This window comes from Ambystoma mexicanum, chromosome 5q, assembly GCF_040938575.1.
Source record: "Ambystoma mexicanum isolate Mex_15411 chromosome 5q, UKY_AmexF1_1, whole genome shotgun sequence".
NCBI classification, from domain to species: domain Eukaryota; kingdom Metazoa; phylum Chordata; class Amphibia; order Caudata; family Ambystomatidae; genus Ambystoma; species Ambystoma mexicanum.
Window position 1 is genome coordinate 345,992,303 of NC_090933.1, and position 21,120 is coordinate 346,013,422.

Sequence of the window (21,120 nt, forward strand, 5' to 3'; positions counted from 1 at the left end):
GCCCTGCCATAGGAATTAATAGATTCCCGAACAAAGGCAAGATGGCCACCGACAGCCTCATGGCTTCCAGCCTTTATCTTCCTGTTTCTCAAAGTCATGCAAAGCCTGGCTCTGTCCCCTTTACCCCAGATGGATGTTGAGTGGAAGGAACATGTATGCTTCTGGGGCTGCCCCTGCTAGACTGGTAGGAGCCTTTCCAGAGACTGCTTGTTTTGGGTAAACACTAGGAGTGGGACCTGACTGAATGAGCCGAACTACATTCTGTGTTGTGATTGTGTTCTTTTGGTTGTGTTTCACAATGCCTGTGGTCTGCCTGACCCAGTCGTGTCAACCGGGAGTGAACGCAGTATGTGCTCTCTAAGGCTAGGAGTTGCCCCTAATACACATCTACTGTTTTGGGTGTCTGGTTTTGGGAGAACGGCCTGAATGCCTGCAAGCCTGTGTGGATGCTGCATGATGAATGCACTAGTGTGTGATTGGCTGACTGAGCCTAGCTCAGCCTGAGTGAATGGGGGGGGGGGGGGGGAATTTAAACTTAGTAGACTCCCCCTTCGTCACCCTTGTGTCAGAAGTTTGGGGTTTTCCCGAGGGCGTGTCCTGAATCCAGCGGGAGTAAGACGTTCTGCTGCTGCAACTCTTCACAAAATCCAAAGGCTGCTGTGCTGATTCAATGAATGATCAAGAGGACCTGCAACCACTTCCCGTAGTTACGAAGGGACATCATTCAACTGCTATTCTCCACACAAGTGTTCCCGGAAGCCAGCCGAGAGTCCGCTGTCCTGCAGATGTATCTTTATGGGTCCTAAAGTAAAGTGGGCGGACATCTTGATCCCAAGAAGTCCACCAGCGTTGTCCATGGTAGAGAGGCTGTTTGACTGCAGTGTATGGCCCAGAAGAGGGGGTGCCCTGGCATAATGCTGCTCGTCGCCCGGAGCTTGCAAAGTTCCAACCAACTAAAGACATCATCAAGCGGAACTGCAGACAAGACATCTGCCCACTTTTCCACAGCTGAGGAAGTCCAATGTCACCACCGGCAGAGAAGTGCCCGTCGGGGGTTTCCCGCCCCTCAGAATCTAGGAACGAATCCTAAAGGTCCAAACTTGGTGGTGGCCTGCAGAGAAGTCCAGTGCTCGAGTGCAAGTCACCAGAACTCATCCTGTCATCCATGCTGCAGCACCGAAAAACCGAACAGCAGCCAACTAGGAATTTCTGAAACTAAATACCTACATCTGCCACTGCATTTGATTGCCACCGGAGATAATCAAAGAACTCATTCAACTCTCAAACCTTGTTGAGGTCCACCATGGTTTTCAGCTTTGTGGAAATCCACAGCCAGCATAACAACCCGGCCAAGAAGACCTGCACTGCTGCCTTTCGAACAAGGACTGGTTCCCTTCTCATGCATGACAGCAATCAGGCAGTGACTTCCTCTTCCAGAGGGGTACATTCTCGTGGGGCATTGTCGAATAAAGCTGAAAGACTCCATCCACTTCGCCTTCCAAGGCACCACAGGTAATGTGTTGATAAAGAGGGGGCATCCTCCCTCCGGGTCCATCCAGGGGTCTCAGATTCATCTTGGGCCCCGCTCTCCTATTACTTGCCAGATACTTGCGGGTGGTGGCACCTGTAAAGAGAAAGGCAGATAATTAAAGAACATAAGGACAGGGCATCAATATAAAAGCAAAGTATAACTTACCTTTTTATTGCAGGTTGCCCAGGTTGGAGGAGGAATTGCAAGGGGATTTGGGGGGGAGGGGGTTTGGGAATCCACGCAGAAATGCCTTTTTTGTATCTTGGAAAGTATTCTGCCAGTGTTCTAAAGCAATTTGCCTGCCTTTCTACATTTGTGATTTTGTAGTTAAACAGTGCTTAGTAATTTTGGTGCATTGTATTACAATTAGCAGTTGGCGCAGTATTGCTCAAGTTAAGAATAACTATGGCACCACGTAGTATTGTATATATTGTGTTAAAGGTTGAAGTAGAGTTTTCCAAGTACAAAGTGAGTTATTTATTTGTATATATTCATCTAAAGCTTATGTTACTTAATAAAAGAACTTGGTTATCACATAAGTGTGCACACATTGCTTTATGGGAGCTTGGGGATGCACTGTACCTAAGAACCTGCCTATATCGCCTCCCTTAAGTCTCAACCTTGGTTGCTAGTCCACTACCACCAAAGAGCCTTGGCTCGGGTGCCTCTGTGCCTCTAACCAACTGTATAGTGGGTAGTACCACAGACAACCCTCCAGTCTTTACAGCAGAAAGCTACCAGGGCCTGCCTGATCGCCCTCAACTGAAGCAAGTTGATGCGTTCCCGAGACTCCTCAGGAGGCAACAGTCAGCTCACCGCTATGTCTGACAGGAAGGGACCCCAGCCCGTCAGATGAGTCAGTGACCACTATCACATGGGGCCAAGGTTGGCGAAACAACGTGAATCAGCAAGTTGTCCCGCACAGCTCACATAGCAAAATCCTGACCCAATCGGTTTGAGACATGCGGAAGGGCCGACATGTAGCCCTGGAACTGCAAGCATCGGCAACAAAGAAGCCACTAGAGTGATCTTATGCAGAGGCTCGCCTCTGGCACCACAAGGATGCAGGAGGCAATAAGGCGCAGGAATGCAGAGCCACAGACTTGTTCCAGTGATTGGAGGCCATTGACCACCCAAAAGAGGTCTGCAACTCGATCCTTCGGCAGGCAGGCCTAGATTAATTGACAGACGGCAAAACCTGAGACTTTTTCAAGTTCAGGGAAAAGCCCCTACTATGCAAAAAGTGCATGTTTTAAGCATGTGCTATGGCACTACATTCAGGGATCGAGCTTGGACGCGCCAGTCATCCAGGTAGGGAAAGCCATGAATGCTTTGCCTCCTGAGGTGAGCCGCTACCACTGCCAGCAGCTTGCTGAAAACCCTGAGTGCCAAAGAAAGACCAAAAGGCAAGACTTTGAACTGGTAATGGTGTTCACCCATTACAAACCTCAGGTACTTCCTGTGCTTTTGATGAATTGGCACATGGAAGTAAGCATCCTGCCGGTCCAAGGAGAACAACCAGTCTTGCGGATAGAGGGCTTACAGAATCTGGCCTAGAGTGACCATCTTGAACTTGTCCTTTCATAAGAACAAGTTCAGCAGCAGCAGATCTAGACTAGGATGCAAGCCTCAGTTCTTCTTTGGTAGCAGAAAGTAAGTGGAGTATAACCACATTCCTCGTTCTGAGTGCAGAATTGGCTCTATCATGCTTTTCGTCAGAAGCGGATGGACCTCCTGCAGGAGAATGGTGTCCGGAGACAAGGGGGTTGCCAAAGGACCATAGTCAGGCAGGCATTGTAGAAACTGGAGACAATAACCCTGTTGCGTGACCTGTAAGGCCCAACCGTTGGGTGTGGTCTTTGACCATTCCTCCATTCCGAACAGGGAGAGCCCTCCTGACCCCCACCAGAGATGCATGGTAAAACAGGTCACTGAAGTTTGGTGCCCTGAGGTGCAGCTTGAACTGTGGCCGTAGCAACACCACCCCTCTGGGCAAGTCTTCCTCCTACACCTCGGGAAATGTCTTCCTCTTCCCAGAAAAGAATGACCATGACCTCATGGGGCAAAGGCATTGTAGAGGGTGAAAACCCATGCCCTGAGTCAATGGCTGTGAGGAAGACTGTTGCGCGGCAAGCCCCAAATGGCTTCGCTATTGCTGGTCCAAGCCCGGATGTCCTCAATCAGGAGTGGAGCCCGACCACTGTGCCAGTGGTCATGGCCCTAACCACACAGTTCGCTGTGTCTAGTCCCGATTGCAGAATTTGGCGTGCCACTTCCTTGCCATCAGAGACCAGGGAGTTGAAACTGTCCCTCATCTCCCAATTCAAGATGTGCTTGGCTGCTTTGACTACCAACACCCAACGGCTGAAAGAAAACGTTGCCATGGTGCAAGAGGCACTCACGACCGGCAGTGCCAGACTGCCCAATGTGAAAACCCTTCTTGTCCTACGTGTCAAACCTCTTACTCTTCATGTCCAGTGGCAGAGATGGGAAGATCGATGTCTCCAGGTTAGCTGTAGAGGCCTGGACAACCACACTCCGGTAAAGCATGGGAGGAGAGAAAGGCTGGGTTGATTAGGCAGGATGTCTTTCTTTGCCATGTCTCCGTCCAACAGAGGTGGCTTTTCCACCGCCACATAGAAGGGCTGGAGCATCTGTATCTTGGGTGCCTGGTCTAGAATGTCACAAAGTCATTTTGAACCTTGGACCTGGACCCAGCCGACCATCCCAGAATACTGGCCACCTTAGCCATCAAGCATTGGGACGCCACTTTAGGCTTTCAAAATCAAGACAGCTGGCTCCTTCCAAGTACTCAGCCAGCGCCAGCACATCCTCACCTTCCCCATAAAATTCCTTTGGGAAAGCCCTCACTTCCCTAGGGCACATAGGTTCCAGCCCAAAAGGGACCTGGTCATCGCCATAGATGCCATATATCTTTGACATAAAAGCATCCATAGGGAGTGGGGTGTATTCCTGAGGCGCCACAGTCACTCCGGCACAGATTGGCATCAACAACGCTGGTGCTGTGCGGCGCCCAGAGGCAAAGCCTTCCCCTGTGCTGAGAAGCATGGCTTCTTTGTGGTTCAGGTACAAGCCCTTACGCATGCAGGAGTGGTCACTTGATGGCACTCAGCCAGTCGCAACAGATGCGTGTGACCCTGCGGTGCCGCAGCCAGAGTCTGCGTCACAGGAGCATAGGCTGGACTTGCTGGAGCCTAGACGAATATGTTTAACATCTTCAGGCAGAAACTCTGCCATTCCTCTGGGGTGGAGGATTGGGTCAGAAAAAGAACTTATTCTGTCACTCAGGAGAATCCCTAGAGTAGTGGATCTTCTTTGACAAGAAAGAGGAATGTCAGTGTAAGGACTCTTGGGGAGTAGGAGCTCTTCTGATTCTTTTTTAATTTTTTTTTTATTGTTGTATGATTAGTTTACATAAAACCTTATACAACATATAATGCATTACAAACAAATAAGAAAAATACATTTCATTTTATAAACAAATATACAAATATCTATGTATAAAAAGATTTCAACGCATTTATCAGCCTTTAAAATCGTTCCCAGACATAAAATCAAATTCGCTGCATATTATATACAGTTTACATTTCATATACCATAGATCATTTCATATACCATTTCCTATACCATAGATCCGCTCTCAACTCTCTGCTCATTAAATTCCTTATTTTTTACTTGCGCAGAGACGTCCATTCTCCGCTGATCCATGCGACCTAAACCGAGATCTAAGAGCCTGCCACTTCGCCTTGTGGATGAAGGTGAATATCTTTGCCGACTGCAGCCAAAGCTCCTTCGGGTGCATGGAGTGACACGACCCGCAGTCCTGGGTGTCGTGGTCCTCAACCAAGCATTATAAGCATATCCACTGGGAATCCAAGACAGACACCTGCCAGCTGTAATCCACACACGACAAAGCCTGAGGCCTTTGACTGAGTAGGCATGGCAGAGAAAATGTGTTAGCTCGAATACTGTGTACCTGATTAGCGAACAGAGTGCGCAGGAAAAAGGAACTGAGGTCATGAGGTGCGGCAGTGCCACTATATATATTGGCCCAATGTAATTCGGCGCGAAAGGTTTCTGGAGAGCATCTGCCATAGGATAGGGATATTATAGATCAGGAATTTGTGGAAGGAAGGAATCCATTGGAAGGGGCTTCGCTGATGGTCGATGTGCACAAATCAAAGTGAACAAACCTTTTCCTCCCTCAGGGTAGTCTCTCGTCAATATGGAAATCAGGTACTTAACATGGCAAAATTAATTGTGCTCATACATTAATATTTTCCCTAGAAGTTACTGCCTAGTTCCATCTCTTGTGTTACTGTCCAAATGCCACATACAACGCTCACAAAATTCAATCTTCATCAGTATTACCCAACCACACTGCTAACATTACAACCACACTGCTAACATTATATAAAAAATACTCACTGTATTTAATTACGAAAGATTGATGCCATCTTTGTGGAAAAAACTGAAACGTAACGTAACTTATTAAAGCTATAGATGCATGCATTTTAAAATGATTACAATTCCAGTCAAAGGATTGGTTGGCAATGGAGACACAACAGAAAAGGTGCAGTGGGGCCATTTATACTCCAAGGCATCTGAACTTCAGTCTGCATCCGAGTTATGTTTTTACGTTTTTATTAATATACTTAATAGGCAAATAGGCTTTGTATATACAGCATTTAAAAACATACCTAGACAACATTGATCCAAATTACATTACAATACCTTGGTAAACTAAAACCATATTACATAGTGTGGTGTGGATTAGGCCATATCATTGATTAATTTCTGCCACGTTAATTTCTGTTATTAGAGAATACTCAATGTAGTCGCTCATAACATAATGCTATGATATTGCTTCCGAGTTATCCCCTCAGCCAAGTGGAACTCCCAAACACAGAGCATGAAAATGTTTTCTGGAGAGGCCTGGGTACAGGGTTGATTTAAAAAATCAATTCAAAGAGGCAATTGCATTAGAAGCCTTACCTTTATGCATTTCGCATCAACTGGAATGCACTTAAGAAGTGACAGACACGTGTATTATATGATCAACATTAATTTGTTTTCAGGCGGTAAAAATATTACCAGGAAGAAAGAAAACTCTGGTAACCGAATTCATTTTGAAGTGTTATTGTAAGGAAATACATTTCACCCCAAATCTATTATAAATACAGGGATCTCAAACAAATCACATACTATAAAATGAAGCTGTATTTCTTACCTTGATGCTTAATTCAACTGAAATGTTCCCAGCATTCTTTAAAGGCAGAAACTGTTTAGCGGTTGAGCCAACTTGTGCACATAAATGAACAGTCTGGAATAGGAAACTAGAATGAACACTGGAAAAACATCTATTAAAATCATGTTTATTTCTTTTTACTCAACTTTATTTGGATTTGTAACAATATAATCAAGTAAGGTAATTGATACAAAACAGGAAGTAAAAGGAGAATGAAAAAAAAACAAAATGGAAGGTAAGTCTGGCATAGCTTTCATCATTCGGTCATGCAAGCTCAAAAGGGGAAGAAATATGAAGGTGGCATACCAGGATATTGATTAGTTGGCCAGTTCTTAGGTGGGTAAAGTGGGAAGGTGATGACTATCGCAGCCGCAGAGGATTACATGTTTTGAGTTAGTACAAGCTTAGAGATTTAAACAAAGTGGGTCTGAACGTGTTGGATAGGGCCGAGCTGCAGTAGCCAGAGAATTGACTCCACTCCCAGAGGAATTGAGGAATATTCTCCATTGTTCAAATGCTCCATAACTAAGCCCACCAACATGATATTCTGGGGCCATCTAGGTCCTTCCAGCAGTAAACCAGCCTCAGTATGGCAGAGTTTAGGGCACATAAGAGGAATTTGGGGTATAGTCTCACCACAGAGTTATCTTGGGAGTCTTTAACGCTGCCTAGTATTAGAATCAACAGATCAATTGGTAACAAAGTCCTGGTCATGTCCTTTATTTTGGCCAAAATCTCTGTGTAAAAGAATTGGGCTTTAGGGCACGACCACCAACGTGTCCCAGGTCTCCAGTTGAAGTGCATCCTCACCAGCAGTTGGGAGAGGCTGGGGAGAGCCCTGTGCAGGTGTTTGGGATTGTAGGACCAACAGAGAACTTTAAGGCATTCCTTCGTAGTGTTGCAATTAGAGGATTTAGTGGCTCTGTTCCATATCATTGAGCATACCTCAAGGGGGATTTCCATGTCAATACCTGCTTCCCATTACAATGTGTATGGGGGGGTGTCTTCGATATTAGCCATATTCAATGGCAAGGCTGCAGACATGTCCCCAAAAATGACAGACTTGCCAGGTTAACTCAAGAGTAGGTATGGTCGACTTGTACCCAGCTACAGTTTAATGTGTTATGCAGCCAGTCGAAGATGGGTGCAACCTGAGAGCCAATAAATACTGTTTGAGGTCTGGGACCCCAAGGTCTCTGAAGGCACACAGACGAGTAAGATTATCTCTGCAATGCGCGAGGATCTCCCTTTCAAAATGAAGTGAAACATTTTCGACTGCAACATGGAAAGGTGGAGGGTAGGCATTTTAATTGGAAGAAAGCTGAATATGCAGAGATCTTTCAGGATCATGTTCATTTTTTGAGCTTTGAGTCTACCAGACAGATTTCTTTGGCAGCCCACCTGTCAAGGTCTGCAGAAAGACTCTAAAAGAGAGTGGGAATGTTATTATAAAGGAGGGACCTGATGTCTCTAGTCAATTTAACAAGTATTTCAGGGCAGAGAGTTCCTCATAGCAGGTGGAATTTCTTTCCCAATGTGACGATGTGAGGGTTACTCTTCAAAATGTTAAGTCCTCTGGATTTTGAGCAGTTAATTCAGAACCGCCTCAAAAAGTGAAAGCTCGGTCATTGCAACATGGAAGGATTTTATTTCAGATGGGCAAAGGAGGATATTGTCCACATAGACCCTTGAAATTCTGGTTGTCAAGGGTTTCTATTGTTAGGGAGAATTCTCTGTTTAGGCCGAATGTCCTAATCTAGTGAGTCCCCCAGCAGCTTTGCAGGATTTTTGGGGTTTATTTTTTTTCTCCTGACAAGAGTGAGACTCTTTTACCCTCACTCTTGGGCATGATTTTAGTGCGTTTCTTTGACTCTAGATGTGTTTAATGGGCTATGGGGTCTTTTACTCCATAGGGCTTCATGTGATTTTGTGATGTGCGTTACACAGCACCCTCAGTGCAGTAACACAGGGGTGTCATAGTGACCCCCCAGTATAGACTCCATACCCTGGGACTGACTACTGTCTCCCAGGGCATGTAAAGTCACCATTGACTTTACTAGTCTTGAATTCTGAACAGAACCAGTACAAACCATCATATTGTGGACATACTGGCTGGGGCAATTCGATTGCCCCGGGGTCTGTTAGTCGAGGGGGCACGTCTCAGACCCCCCTGATCGAGTTTTGACTGGTGGCAGTGGATACTACTTTTTATATTCAACCGCAAATATTTCTCTATGGGATTTTCCCATTGTTCGAGGCTACTATTTTTATTTATTTAATTACGATTGCCTCGAACATACCGCCGGTTTATTAATTATTATTAATTCTCCGGTTGGTATTTTTTGCCAAAACTCTGTTCTAAAATGCCGTTTGTGTTCTCTTCTGTGACTCCAACCCAAGTCGAGCCCTTTGTTCCACTTTTTGGCGGGCTTCTCCACAGAAGCCCTCCAAAGTGGTGCCACTCTGTCTGGGGTACTTAGGAGGGGTGGAGGGGACCCTGGACTGAGTTGCCTAGGCAACTCAAGTCGCACTCCGTCCTGATTGGCCCAAGTGGTGAGCCGGCTGGCTCACCACTTAGCATGTTTGAGTGACAGCTAGGCTGAGTGAATGGGGGTTTTCTGCATAAAAGCAGGGCTTTGGGGACTGAAACTTCAGAAGTCGCCACAGGACCTAAGAATCCGAAGAGGGAGAAGCTGAGCCGACCTGCCACGACGACACTGGTGGAGCCCTGCTGGACCGTCTCACCATTTTTCCCAACGACAGAAGAGATCTCCCGCCGAGAGTCTTCTTCCTTTGACTGGTGGGGATAACCAGTTTCACCTTCTTTTCGCCTTCCCGACGCATCTCGTGGCCGCCTTGCCTGTGCCAAGCACCCCTGCAACCGGAATACCACGTTTTACCATGACCGCGAAATAAAGGGTAATACCTTTAACCGGAAAACTCTGCGGCTGGTTTCTTCCCTGGCAGTGCAACGACCTTCATCTTTCCTCCAATTCGAGATCTTCTCTTCCCCTGGACGACGATGAGACTTGCACCCGCTGCCAGGAACAACTGTCCCCGCTGGAGGATCCTTCCCACTTAAGGTACCGTGTCCCGCCCGGCTTCCCTTGCCACCGACTGTACAGGGTAGATTTAGCCCCCGGCTTTCGAACCTGGGTTAGCCTGGGACACCCTGGCTAAACTTTTCTGAGCCTCTCTAAACTCTTTTTCGCACTCTCTGCAAGACTATCTAAGCCTAGTGTAACTGTGTGATCTTGGGCGCATTTGTGCTTTGCTCTCTCTAAGAGGGGGCCCAGCCTATGGACTTTGGCTCACAAGTGACTTTTGCTCTTCTGCCTTGATAAAAGTGTTCCTAAATCTTAGAGTGGTGTACCTTCACATATTCTGTCTTTTTCCCCTCCCTTCTTCATGAACTTATTGGAGTGCCATCTATAGTTAAGCGCTCACGTCTGTATGAAAATAAGTGGTGTTAACTAAGACTTATCTGATAAGGAATAAGGGTCGTATATATTATAGTAGTAACTGTGTTTAGAGTGTTTTACAATAAGAGTGCTGGAGTGTTTCAAACAGTGTGTTTTTAAATAAATAATTATATACTTTGATACCAAAGCTCTGGTCAGTGTTTGCTTGTGCTATTGTGTCTGAGTGCCTATTGTGTATACTTTGCATACTGCCTGACTCTTCTTGAGGGAAGTCTGACTGCTCAGCCTCAGCTACCAGGTAAATCTGGGTGGTACAGACTGCTACCAAGTGGGTTTACTGCTAAAACCTGTAGTCCTAAATCTTTTGCAGTGTTCCCAAAGGGAACTGCACAGGTTTCTGTCTAACATCTATAAAAGGTAAAGAGATGGGGCAACCTTGTCGAGCGCCTCTAGACCATTCCATCTTAGGAACATGGGAGCCGTTGATCATTAACTTGGCTGTGAGGAGGGCGAACATTGCACTAGGCCATGTCAAGAGTATAAGGCTAAAGCCCATCTTTTCCTTTGTCCTACAGAGAAAACCCCAATTTACCTTTTATGAAGGCTTTATTTGCATCTAGCCCTACAAAGGTGAGTGTGTATTGGTGCGCATGCTGTGGTCCATTATGCTGATGGCCCTACGTATGTTGAGCAGTGCAGATCTGCCATGTACAAAACTAGTCTGGTCTAGGAGTATGAGCAAGAGGAGGGCAGTGGTCAGGCGATTTGCAAGGATCTTCCCATAAATGTTAGCGTCAATATTCAAGAGCGTGATTGGGAGGTACGCAGAGTAGTCAGACTCATCCTTGCCGGGTTAAAAAAAAAAAATAGGGAGGTCAAGGATTCTCCCATTGTTGGAGAGACAGATTTAGAGTCCTGGAACAAATTGACCAATTTGGACAGGATGGGAATAAGTTGGGATCTAAATAGTTTGTAGAAAGTCAGGGTGACGCTGTCTCATTCTCCACTCCTCTGCATCGATTGGATCTTCAAAAAACGTAATAAGTGGGGAAGAGTTGTTCCTTGTTGATTGCTCTAGTACTTGCCCGTATCTTCTACCTGTCACTTTGGGCAACCAAACCTTTTTTGTCTTATGCTTATGACAATCCAGGTTGTCTGTTCGGTCTGAGACATTTTGCTGGCTGAGATTTATCTTTCCTCTGAGTAACCTAGTATTTCTCAGCTTTTATAGCATTCATTTGATTTTTGTTTGCTGCCTGGCAAATCCCTTCTCTGACTTTCTTCCCTCTCACACATCCCAGCCACTGTTCCGCTGCGGTCTGTCTGTTCATATAATATGGCAGAGAATGCCACATTAAGCTATACAGAGAAAGAAGCCGCATCCTTTTTTGACCCACCTGGTCCAAATCAACCTGTTTCTGCAACCAACAAAGGGGACGACCTTTTGAAACTGAAGGAGAAGGTGTTCCGCACTGAATTGCATGGAAACTTTCTTCATGAGTATTTTTAGAAGAGTACAATCCCTGCCGGTTTGATGGTTCGCAATGAGCCCTGCTTGTTCCTAGACGACAATGACTATACCACTAATTTCACCAAATGCAGTAGGGACCTTCTGGTCCTTACAATCACCACTGCTCAACCTATCTGTACAGAGCTTCAGAAAACATTAAACAGTGAAGAGACCAGATTTAAGGCGCACCTTGATTGCTAAAGCCAAAGAGAAAATTAATGAGATTAACAAACCGTTTGAGATTTTCAAATCCAACACTGACCAAAAAACAATAAATTACAGAAAGATATTAAGGAATTCAAAATAGAAGTCATATATCCATACACTACTGACGAGTATGTCAATTCCTTGAAAAAGAAAGGACCACCACCAACAGGAAGACAAGGAGGAAGAAGGTGGTGGGTCACCTTCTCTGGCTCTAGTAGCAACTCCTCCTCCGACGGGTCAGGTTATAACTTTAGACCCTATCAGTACAATCAATTCGGCCAACCCTTATTCCAACTACCCCTGCCGCCCCCTTTTTTAGGCAGGAGGAGGACCCGGGACAGGATGGGGGCAACCTTTTTGGAATCCACCATATAAAGGCCAACGCCGCCGCCAACGCAGGAGACAGATCCTGCACCCAATATAGATTTACCAATCTTTAACTTAGCACAAGTTGACCTGACCGCATCACAGATCTCAGTTCTCTCTAAGGGCTTATCTTTTGTGCCTGCTTCCAGCCCAGACTGGTATAATGCTGAAACCAAAATAAGGCGATTCTTACGTACCCTGAGACTTTGAACTTTTTTTCAGGATCACAATGACAGTGTCTCTGAAATTGAGTTGGAGATTGCCAAGATGGTGGCATTCGCACTCGCACGTGACTGGATAATGGAAAAGGAATCACGTTTCCTCACCACATCAGAAGGACATACACCATGTATGTACGCCTTGCCTAAGATTCATTAAAATGATTTGGACCCTCCGGGTAGACCTATAGTCTCCGGCTGTGGATCGGTGCTGGAACTCTTATGTCGTCAATTTGTTGACCATTTTCTCAAGCCTATGAGCACGATGACACAATCCTACATCAGGGACACAACGCACAGTATACAAATTTTCGAGAATCTAGACTTCAACCCGAAGACTCAATATCTGGTAACCATGGACATCAAGTCCTTATAAACCAGTATTCCACAATCAGCTGATATTGACTGTGCTTATGAACACCTGACGGGTCCCTCCGTCGTTCATTATTGAATAATTGACCCTAGCTCTGTGCAAAACTTTTCATTCAAAGATCAGTTTTACTTGCAGATGAAGGGCACAGCCATGGGGGCTACCTTTGCCCCGAGCTTAGCCATTCTGTTTATGGCTACCTTTGAGAAACGGTTCATCCAGTTTCAATTAAATCTTTGGCTATGCAATATTAAACAATTCCGGCATTATATTGACAATGTCATTTGTATTTGGCAAGGATCTGAAGAATCACTTAAAGCCTTTTTTTACCAGGCTTAACATGTGCAGCAATGATATTCAGTTTACTATGGAGTGTAGCAACTTGGATTTAATAATTAGTCATTGCGAAGGGAAACTTTCCTGTAGTCTCTTCCGCAAACCAACCACACTGCTGCATTTCTCAAGCAACCATCTAAAACACATAAAGGAGAACCTGCCATATGGGCAGTTCCTCCAGATTCACAGAAAGTACACCTCTTTGGAAGATTTTTATCATAATGCAGCATCCCTCAGTGAGAGACTGAACCAAAGAGGATAGACCAAGAAATGTATCTCTCGGTCCAAGAAGCGTGCGAGATTTACGAACAGGGAGTCACTTCTGATCCCCAAAACATAACCGCAGGGCAAAGATGATCAGATCACTTTTGTGATTACTCATGGCCAGCACACATTTGACATTAAAAGAATCATTCAAAAATACTGGCCCATAGTCAAGCTGACCATACCGAATTAACAGGAACCACCATTTGCATTCTAAAGATCACGCAATCTCAAAGAACATTTGGTTCATATATCTTTTACTAGAAAGACTCAACAAACTAGTCTTTGGAACCTCTGGACCACAACAGGACAATAGCCGTGTGGCTCTTGCACGGTCTGTAAAATTCAACAATTCTGAGTGGGCCAACTTATGTGGACCCTAAGGAATCTGTCTAAATGTAAAACTACTCGGGTGTTCTATTGTGTTGAATGCCCCTGCGGTTTGCGATACGTAGGACAAAAAATGAGCAACGTAGGCACTCCTATTTGAACACCGCTCACGAGTCCGGTGTAAGAATCTGTCGGGGGCGTGGCCTGGAGCCGATGGCGAGCGGAGGCTGATTCGCCGAGCTCCGGCCGAGACGCCGTTTCCGAATCTTTTTTCTCCGGCTTAAGTGGGACAGCAGCCCGCTGAGAAGTACGCAGCGGTGCGTGAGGCGATCCCGCACAAAACCTGCTCGAGAGGTCGGATTCTCCGGCCCCCTGGACGGCAGTGCAGGTCTTGGAACGCGCTCCCTCCCCCTGCCGCGCCTGGATCCAAGATGGCGCCCCACACAGCTTAGCGGGGCCTCCGCGCGGAGTACCCCGCCAGCACATTCGGCTGGGAACACTGAGGAGGAGTACCGCAGCGGAGCTGGCCTCCTTGCAATATCCGACTGTGGTCGGCACCAGACCCTCGCCCTTCTCCCCCCTCACCACGCCGGACGGCTCCGGTCGACACTACGTGCCGGAGTCTAGCACAGCGAGAGCCGCTGTATCCCCGGAGCTCCACCGCGGCATAAAACACATCCCGGAGACGGCGGTGAGGGTCTCCACGCAACTTCCTCCCCTCCGCCGGCGACCTACCAAAATAAGCACGGCACACAGGACTGGATCACGCGGAGGCATCACCGGCCTCTGCCCCCCGGGCCCACATCCATCTACAACGAGGCCGCCGCCAGGAGGCGGACCCGGAGGAGCAGCAGCTGCTGGGTCGCTGTGATACGCCACCTTACCCAAAGGATCGGATTCCGGCTCAGAAACCGGGGACGAGCCCTGGGAAACGAGGTGCGTCAAGCCACGGAACAACTGTGAGTGCGGCCCCTGTTGCTCTCCCCAACCACAGCCTGCATTATCTCCGCGGCTGGGCCACCCAATTGGACTCACACACCAAGAGGTGACAACTCCTGCCCTAAGCGCTCCAACACTATCACCCCCGAGTACAGGGGCAGCGACATAGGCGCCAAGGTAGCGGATAACGCATCTGAACGCACAGTGGAATACATTACTCCAGAGCGCTGCGCCCCGGACAGCTCCTAACCACTGACAATAATCTTTCAGGGCACAGCCCACTCTAGAACTCCATTCCAGGCCACATAAGCGAGTGGCCCTGACTCCTACCCCACCAGTTTCAGGGCTCCAGGGCAACCGCTATTGCGCCTCTAACATGGCCGCTAAAAACAAAACCAGAGCTGCCACCATGGACTCCTTTGTCTCAGCCCGGGCAAAGACTCCCACCCAAGCCAGGGCTGGCTCCACCGAAATCATTCGCTCGCACGAGGCGGAGCCCAATGATAATCACTCCCAGATAATGGACGCTATTGCCTCATTAAAGACTCATATAGACTCCAAGATAGATGAGTTCAAAATAGACATACAACTCATTCGCCAGGATGCCCGCAACTTAACGGAGAGGGTGACGGCCATGGAGAAATCTACAGAGGAAAAGTCCGGGGCCACAGCGGCCCTACAATCCGAAGTCTCGAACCTGAAAAGGAAGGTCGCATTCCTAGAAGAAAGGGCAGAGGAAGCCGAAGGTCGGGCTAGACGGGGGAACATCAGGATCCTGGGTATCCCGGAGGGGAATGAAGGCCTGAATACTACGTCCTATGTTGAAACCCTGCTGCTACAGGAGATTGGGGCCGGCAAGTTGACCCAGGGATTTGCGGTGGAGAGGGCCCACAGGTCCCTCCAGAAACGACCTCCCCCCGGCTCACATCCACGGCCAATAATAGCCAAGATACTAAATTTCCAAGACAGAGAAACTATATTAAGATACTCCAGGGAAACAGGCCCTATCGTACAGGGCGACTCTAAGATTTCCATATACCCTGACTATACCCAGAAAGTGCAGAGGGAGAGGAACTCGCTTGTTCCGATTAAAGCAAGGCTTCGCCAACTGAACCTTAAATACAGGTTGCTGTACCCGTCCCGCCTGAAAGTCATCCACAAAGGGCGAGCAATATTTCTCGAAAACCCGGAAGCAGCCAATATGTGGCTAGAGGACAATAACCTTGCCGACGGTGGGGATAACCCAGGAGAGGAAGACTGAACCCCGGGGGAGGAAAACTGGACCCCAGGGACCCTCCGCACCACCCACACATGAAGCATAAACAGCCGGACCCAAGAAGGTAATCCAATTAACAGTATATCGTATGGAAACGACCCTCGTTCGGCCTCGCCGCCCACAGCAGCCCCACCCCCAGCGGAAGATCCAACCGGGCTAGTTCGATCTTTTTTGCCCGACCCAACTCGCGCCCGATTCCCGGATGGGTTTAGACGGCGCGGGAGCGCCTGAGCACCGCGACAGAGTTGTAGTCGCTGGGCGTACCAGTTTGAGTTATGTTATTAGTTTAGTTAGTTTCGTAGTCTTCGTCCCATTGATGCTTGAAAATATCGAGATGGTCACAAGATATGCTCCAGGAATTGACGAATCAGAGGTCCATCGCCTACAGCCTACCAACCACGCTTTGATGCCGCGCCAGGCCACCGTAATTGTCCCTCACGCCAAACCCAGAACACTGAACCAATGGCATCACAACTCAATGTGATGACATGGAACGTAAGGGGAATGGGCTCGTACCTCAGGAGGAACCGCATACAGTCTTATCTGAGGAGGAAGAAAGTCTCGATTGCGATGTTACAGGAGACGCACCTCACCGAGGACGCTCTGTCCAAATTGGCAGACCGATGGGAAGGGACAGTGAGGGGATCCCCATACTCCAAATACGCAAGGGGTGTGCTAATATGGATAAACCCGAATGTGCCTTTCCAGTTACACGGATGTGAATCTGATAAGGACGGAAGATACGTAATAATGTGGGGAACTATAGAACAGACCCCGATCTGCTTGGCTAACACATACTTCCCACAACATGGAATCCCGTCTTACCTCAGTACACTGAGTCCCAAGCTGGCACATCACTGAGGCCGAACCTTCATATGGGGAGGAGATTTTAATTGTGTCATGGATACAACTATGGACAGATCACTCCCTCCCCCCCAATCAAGCAATCCCGCAACCCGTACCATGGCGGAGACACTGGACCAACTCAATCTAGTGGACATCTGGAGGATACAACACCCAGCTGACAGGATCTACTCGCATTACTCAGCCCCACACAGCGTCTACACAAGAATAGATTATTTGTTCATTGATCGGGACCAGGTCCCGCTGGCGATAGCCACAGAGTACCTGGGGAGATCTATCTCCGATCACTCTCCGTTAACCATGCAATGGCGGCAGAGGGGACCCAGACCCCCGATCCCCATGTGGAGAATGCCTTCCGCGACATTAGAGGACTCACAGTTCAGAGAGGACCTTGCCGAGAGACTAGAGGAGTACGTCGAAATCAACAAAGGATCCGTGTCCACTTGGAGCACACTGTGGGAAGCCATGAAGGTGGTTACCAGAGGAGAAATCATATCAAGAGCTGGTGGCACCCGCAGGCAACTAAAGACGTCACTTGAGGCCCAAGAATCAGAGATCACTCGTCTAGAGTCCACTCCCGACACCTCCCCAGAGGTCGAAACGAAACTGAAAGCAGCCCGAGAAAAATGTCAGCTCTCCTGGGACAGGCTGGAAAAATTCGACTTTGCCACGTACATCGCTCGATCCCACAGGGAATCAGACAAACCAGGTAGGCTGTTGGCCTGGCTGTGCAGAAGAGAGCACCCTAAACACCTACCAACGGAAATAATAGACACGGAAGGTGCATCCCACGGGACACAGATGGGGATCAACAAAGCATTTGCTGAGTTCTACTCAAAACTATACGCTCATGAAGCCCAGATCCCCACCACAGAAATATTAGATACCCTGGAAGAGATTGGCCTACCCCAAATATCCAGCGAACAGAGAACTGAACTGGACATGGAAATCACTCTCGACGATGTAAGATGGGCCATCAGGTCGCTCGCTACCTGCAAGACCCCTGGCAGCGACGGACTCACACCGGAATTTTATAAAGCATACGAGCCCATCCTCACCCCCATCCTACACGAAGTCTACCAAGAAGCTTACGCAAACGGGATCCTCCCCAACACCATGAGAGAAACTATAATCATCCCCATGCTCAAGCCCCACAAACCGCCCACTGATTGCGACTCATATCGACCCCTGGCCATGCTCAACTACGATAGCAAGATCCTCACCTCAATACTGGCCAGCAGACTTGCTAGAGTGGTAGGGTCTATAATTCACGAAGATCAGAACGGATTTGTTCCAGGGCGCAACACCACAGCTAATTTGAGGAGGCTTCAACACATCATGGCCGAAACTCACGATTCTGAGGAAGACCTAGCGATATTGTCGCTTGACGCCATTAAGGCCTTCGACTCCATCTACTGGGAGTGGCTGGTGGAGGCCTTGCGGGCTTTTGGCTTCGGAAATGGCTTCATCAGATGGGTCCAGGTTCTCTACAACTCCCCAGTGGCCAGGGTCAAGACAGGCGGAATAGTCTCAGAACCTTGGGAAATACAGAGGGGCACGAGACAAGGATGCCCACTTTCGCCCATGCTGTACATATTGGGACTGGAACCGATTGCCATATACTTCCGTCAACAGCTCTTCGACGCCGGCATCAAGGTGGGCAACGTTTATAACATAATATCATTGTACGCAGATGACGTTCTCCTGTATTTAAAAGACCCCGAGATCAATGCACCGACAACACTGGAGGTACTCGACAACTACGCGAGATACTCTGGAATCCAATTTAGCAGACACAAATCCTCGGCATTCCCCCTGGCCAGATTGAGAGACGTTTTAGCAGAAGACCTCCCAAGTATAGGGATAAAATGGCAACCCGAGAAGTTCAGGTACTTGGGGATTGAAGTCAGCCACACCCCACAGCTCACACATGAGCACAACACAGAAGTCGCTGTCACCAACCTCCGGCGATCTATAAAATTCTGGTCCAAACTCCCACTGGCAATGGTGGGGAGAGCGGCGATTGTCAAGATGATAATCCTCCCCCGCTTCTTGTATTTCTTTGTGAACATTTGCCACTACGTACGGCCTCCCTTCTTCAAGAAATTGGAGGCCATCATTAAGGACTTTTTGTGGGGACCCCACAGGCACAAACTGTCACTAGCTACACTAACCCTGCCGCATAAAGAAGGTGGAATAAAACTTCCAGATCTCCAGCTCTATTACCTGGCTGCCCAGCTCAGTCACATCACGAGGTGGCTGTCAGACGAACCTTCAGCTGAACTGGGGCTACTGAAGCAACCTCACACCAACTTAATTCCCAAGGAAACCCTATGGAACCCCCTTTGCCGCTCCCCGGAAACCCCTTTAGTTGTGGAGCTTGGCAGACAGATATGGGCCAGGACTTGCTACATTAGGAAGGTGCAACACCCGTACTCTCCAGACCATCCCATGATGGCAGATGTGTGCAAAACGGAGGCAGACCTTACCATAGCAAGGAGGTGGGAGGAAGCTGCAATATATACATGGGGAGACGTGTTTGAAGATGGAGTGTTCAGGGACTTTGAATCGATACAAGATATCGAAGGACTACCCAAAGGCCAGTTCCTCTGGTACCATAGGCTCAAACAAACCGCCAAGAAGCAGTGGCACTCCTGGCCAGAGGAACCTACCTCTGACCCTCTACTACAGGAAATGTATGACCTCTCCGATGGTTGGAGACCGGTCTCCAGGTTGTACAACAAGCTCATCGATAAACCTAACCCTAAGGGAGCGGCGCTGAGGGCAAAATGGGAAGCGGACCTCGTAGCCCCACTCACTGATAAAGAATGGGAAAGAGCATTAATATTCCCCAAGAAAGTGTCAAGAAACTCCAGATTTGGCCAAATACAGCTGAATGTCCTTTACCGAACCTACATGACTCCCCACAGAGTTGCCTCGTTCAACGCGAAGGTCCCACCGGTGTGCCCATGGTGCGGGAACGACAGGGCAGACATGATTCACATGTTCTGGACCTGCACTAAAGCGATGACACTCTGGTCAAAAGCCAAGCAGTCCTGTAGAGACGCCGGAATGGAGAGATATGAATGGTCACCCGGAGAATGCCTACTGGGTACATACCCCAGACCAAGCAAATTCAAACACCTTGTGAAGCTAATGGACATTTCATGTATACTTGTTAAAAGGACCATAGCGATGGCCTGGAAGACACCCGCAGGCCCCAGGCACGAACGTTGGTTAAACGAAATGGCGAGATGGACAGCTGCAGAAACCAGAGCCTGGCAGGAAGGAACTACATCCAGTGGGGACGCCACAAGCGGCACCCTGGTCGCCTGGAAGGCTCTTCTGATGGACATGCACTTCGACGCGGACCATAAGCCCCCCTGAACACTTGTAGTGTCTTGTAGTAACAGGTTCCTATCAACACTATGCAGATGTCCCCTGAAACTGTTCCCCTCCACTCCCTGAGAAGTCATACCCTGGACTGAACCACCATCTCGAACCCCACATGTTACATCACACGAAGACTACTGTTGTTTAAGTTGTTTTTCCTTTTGTTTACTTTAATCCATAAGTTTGTATTATCTCACTTTTATCATAAAACCAATAAAATACTTTGGGAAAAAAAAATAAGAATCTGTCATCTCCCCATGTACAGCATTACATCGAGTACCACTACACCCCAAATGATCTCAAATGGTGGGTTCTTGAATGGGTTTGCACTGGCCCCAACATTCTAGGTCGATTATTAGATCTTGAATGTTTATGGATCCACAGAATGGACTCCTTTGAACATGGTCTGAATGAGAAATTTCTGCCTCAATATTAAATTTGCCTCTCCTCAACCCTGCGGTGCCCCGTTCAATTAATTTGTATTTATTAATTTTTATAAAGCGCTTTACACCAAAGCACTTTACATTACAACAACAAAATTACAATCTAAGCATGAATATCAAACTAGAATCAAAAAGTCAGTAAAGTGATGAACAATTAGCTGAGGACAAGGAATGAGAGAAATGGAGGAAAGTAAAAATGGAGTGAAATGAGGGTCAGGAAGTAGGATGAAGATGAGCTTTTAAGGAGGAGCAGAAGGAAGGGTAGGAGGAGATAGAACGGATATGGAGAGGTAGGGAATTCCAATGTAGGGGGGCGAGGAGCTGAAAGGAACAGAAGCGGGAAGTGGCACAGAGTGGTAGAGGAACAGAGAGGAGGAATAGG

The 21,120-nt window shown here is 47.8% G+C and overlaps 1 protein-coding gene across 5 annotated transcripts in view; it reads right to left on the reverse strand.

The window, feature by feature from the left end:
* CEP192 (centrosomal protein 192) overlaps positions 1–21,120 on the reverse strand; it is a 2,773,731-nt gene that overhangs the window by 1,106,555 nt on the left and 1,646,056 nt on the right. For all 5 annotated transcript variants that reach the window (XM_069620824.1, XM_069620822.1, XM_069620821.1 and 2 more), the window contains one exon: positions 6,783–6,875. In XM_069620824.1, coding sequence (XP_069476925.1) covers positions 6,783–6,875 — 93 coding nt within the window. The remainder of the gene's footprint in view (positions 1–6,782; positions 6,876–21,120) is intronic.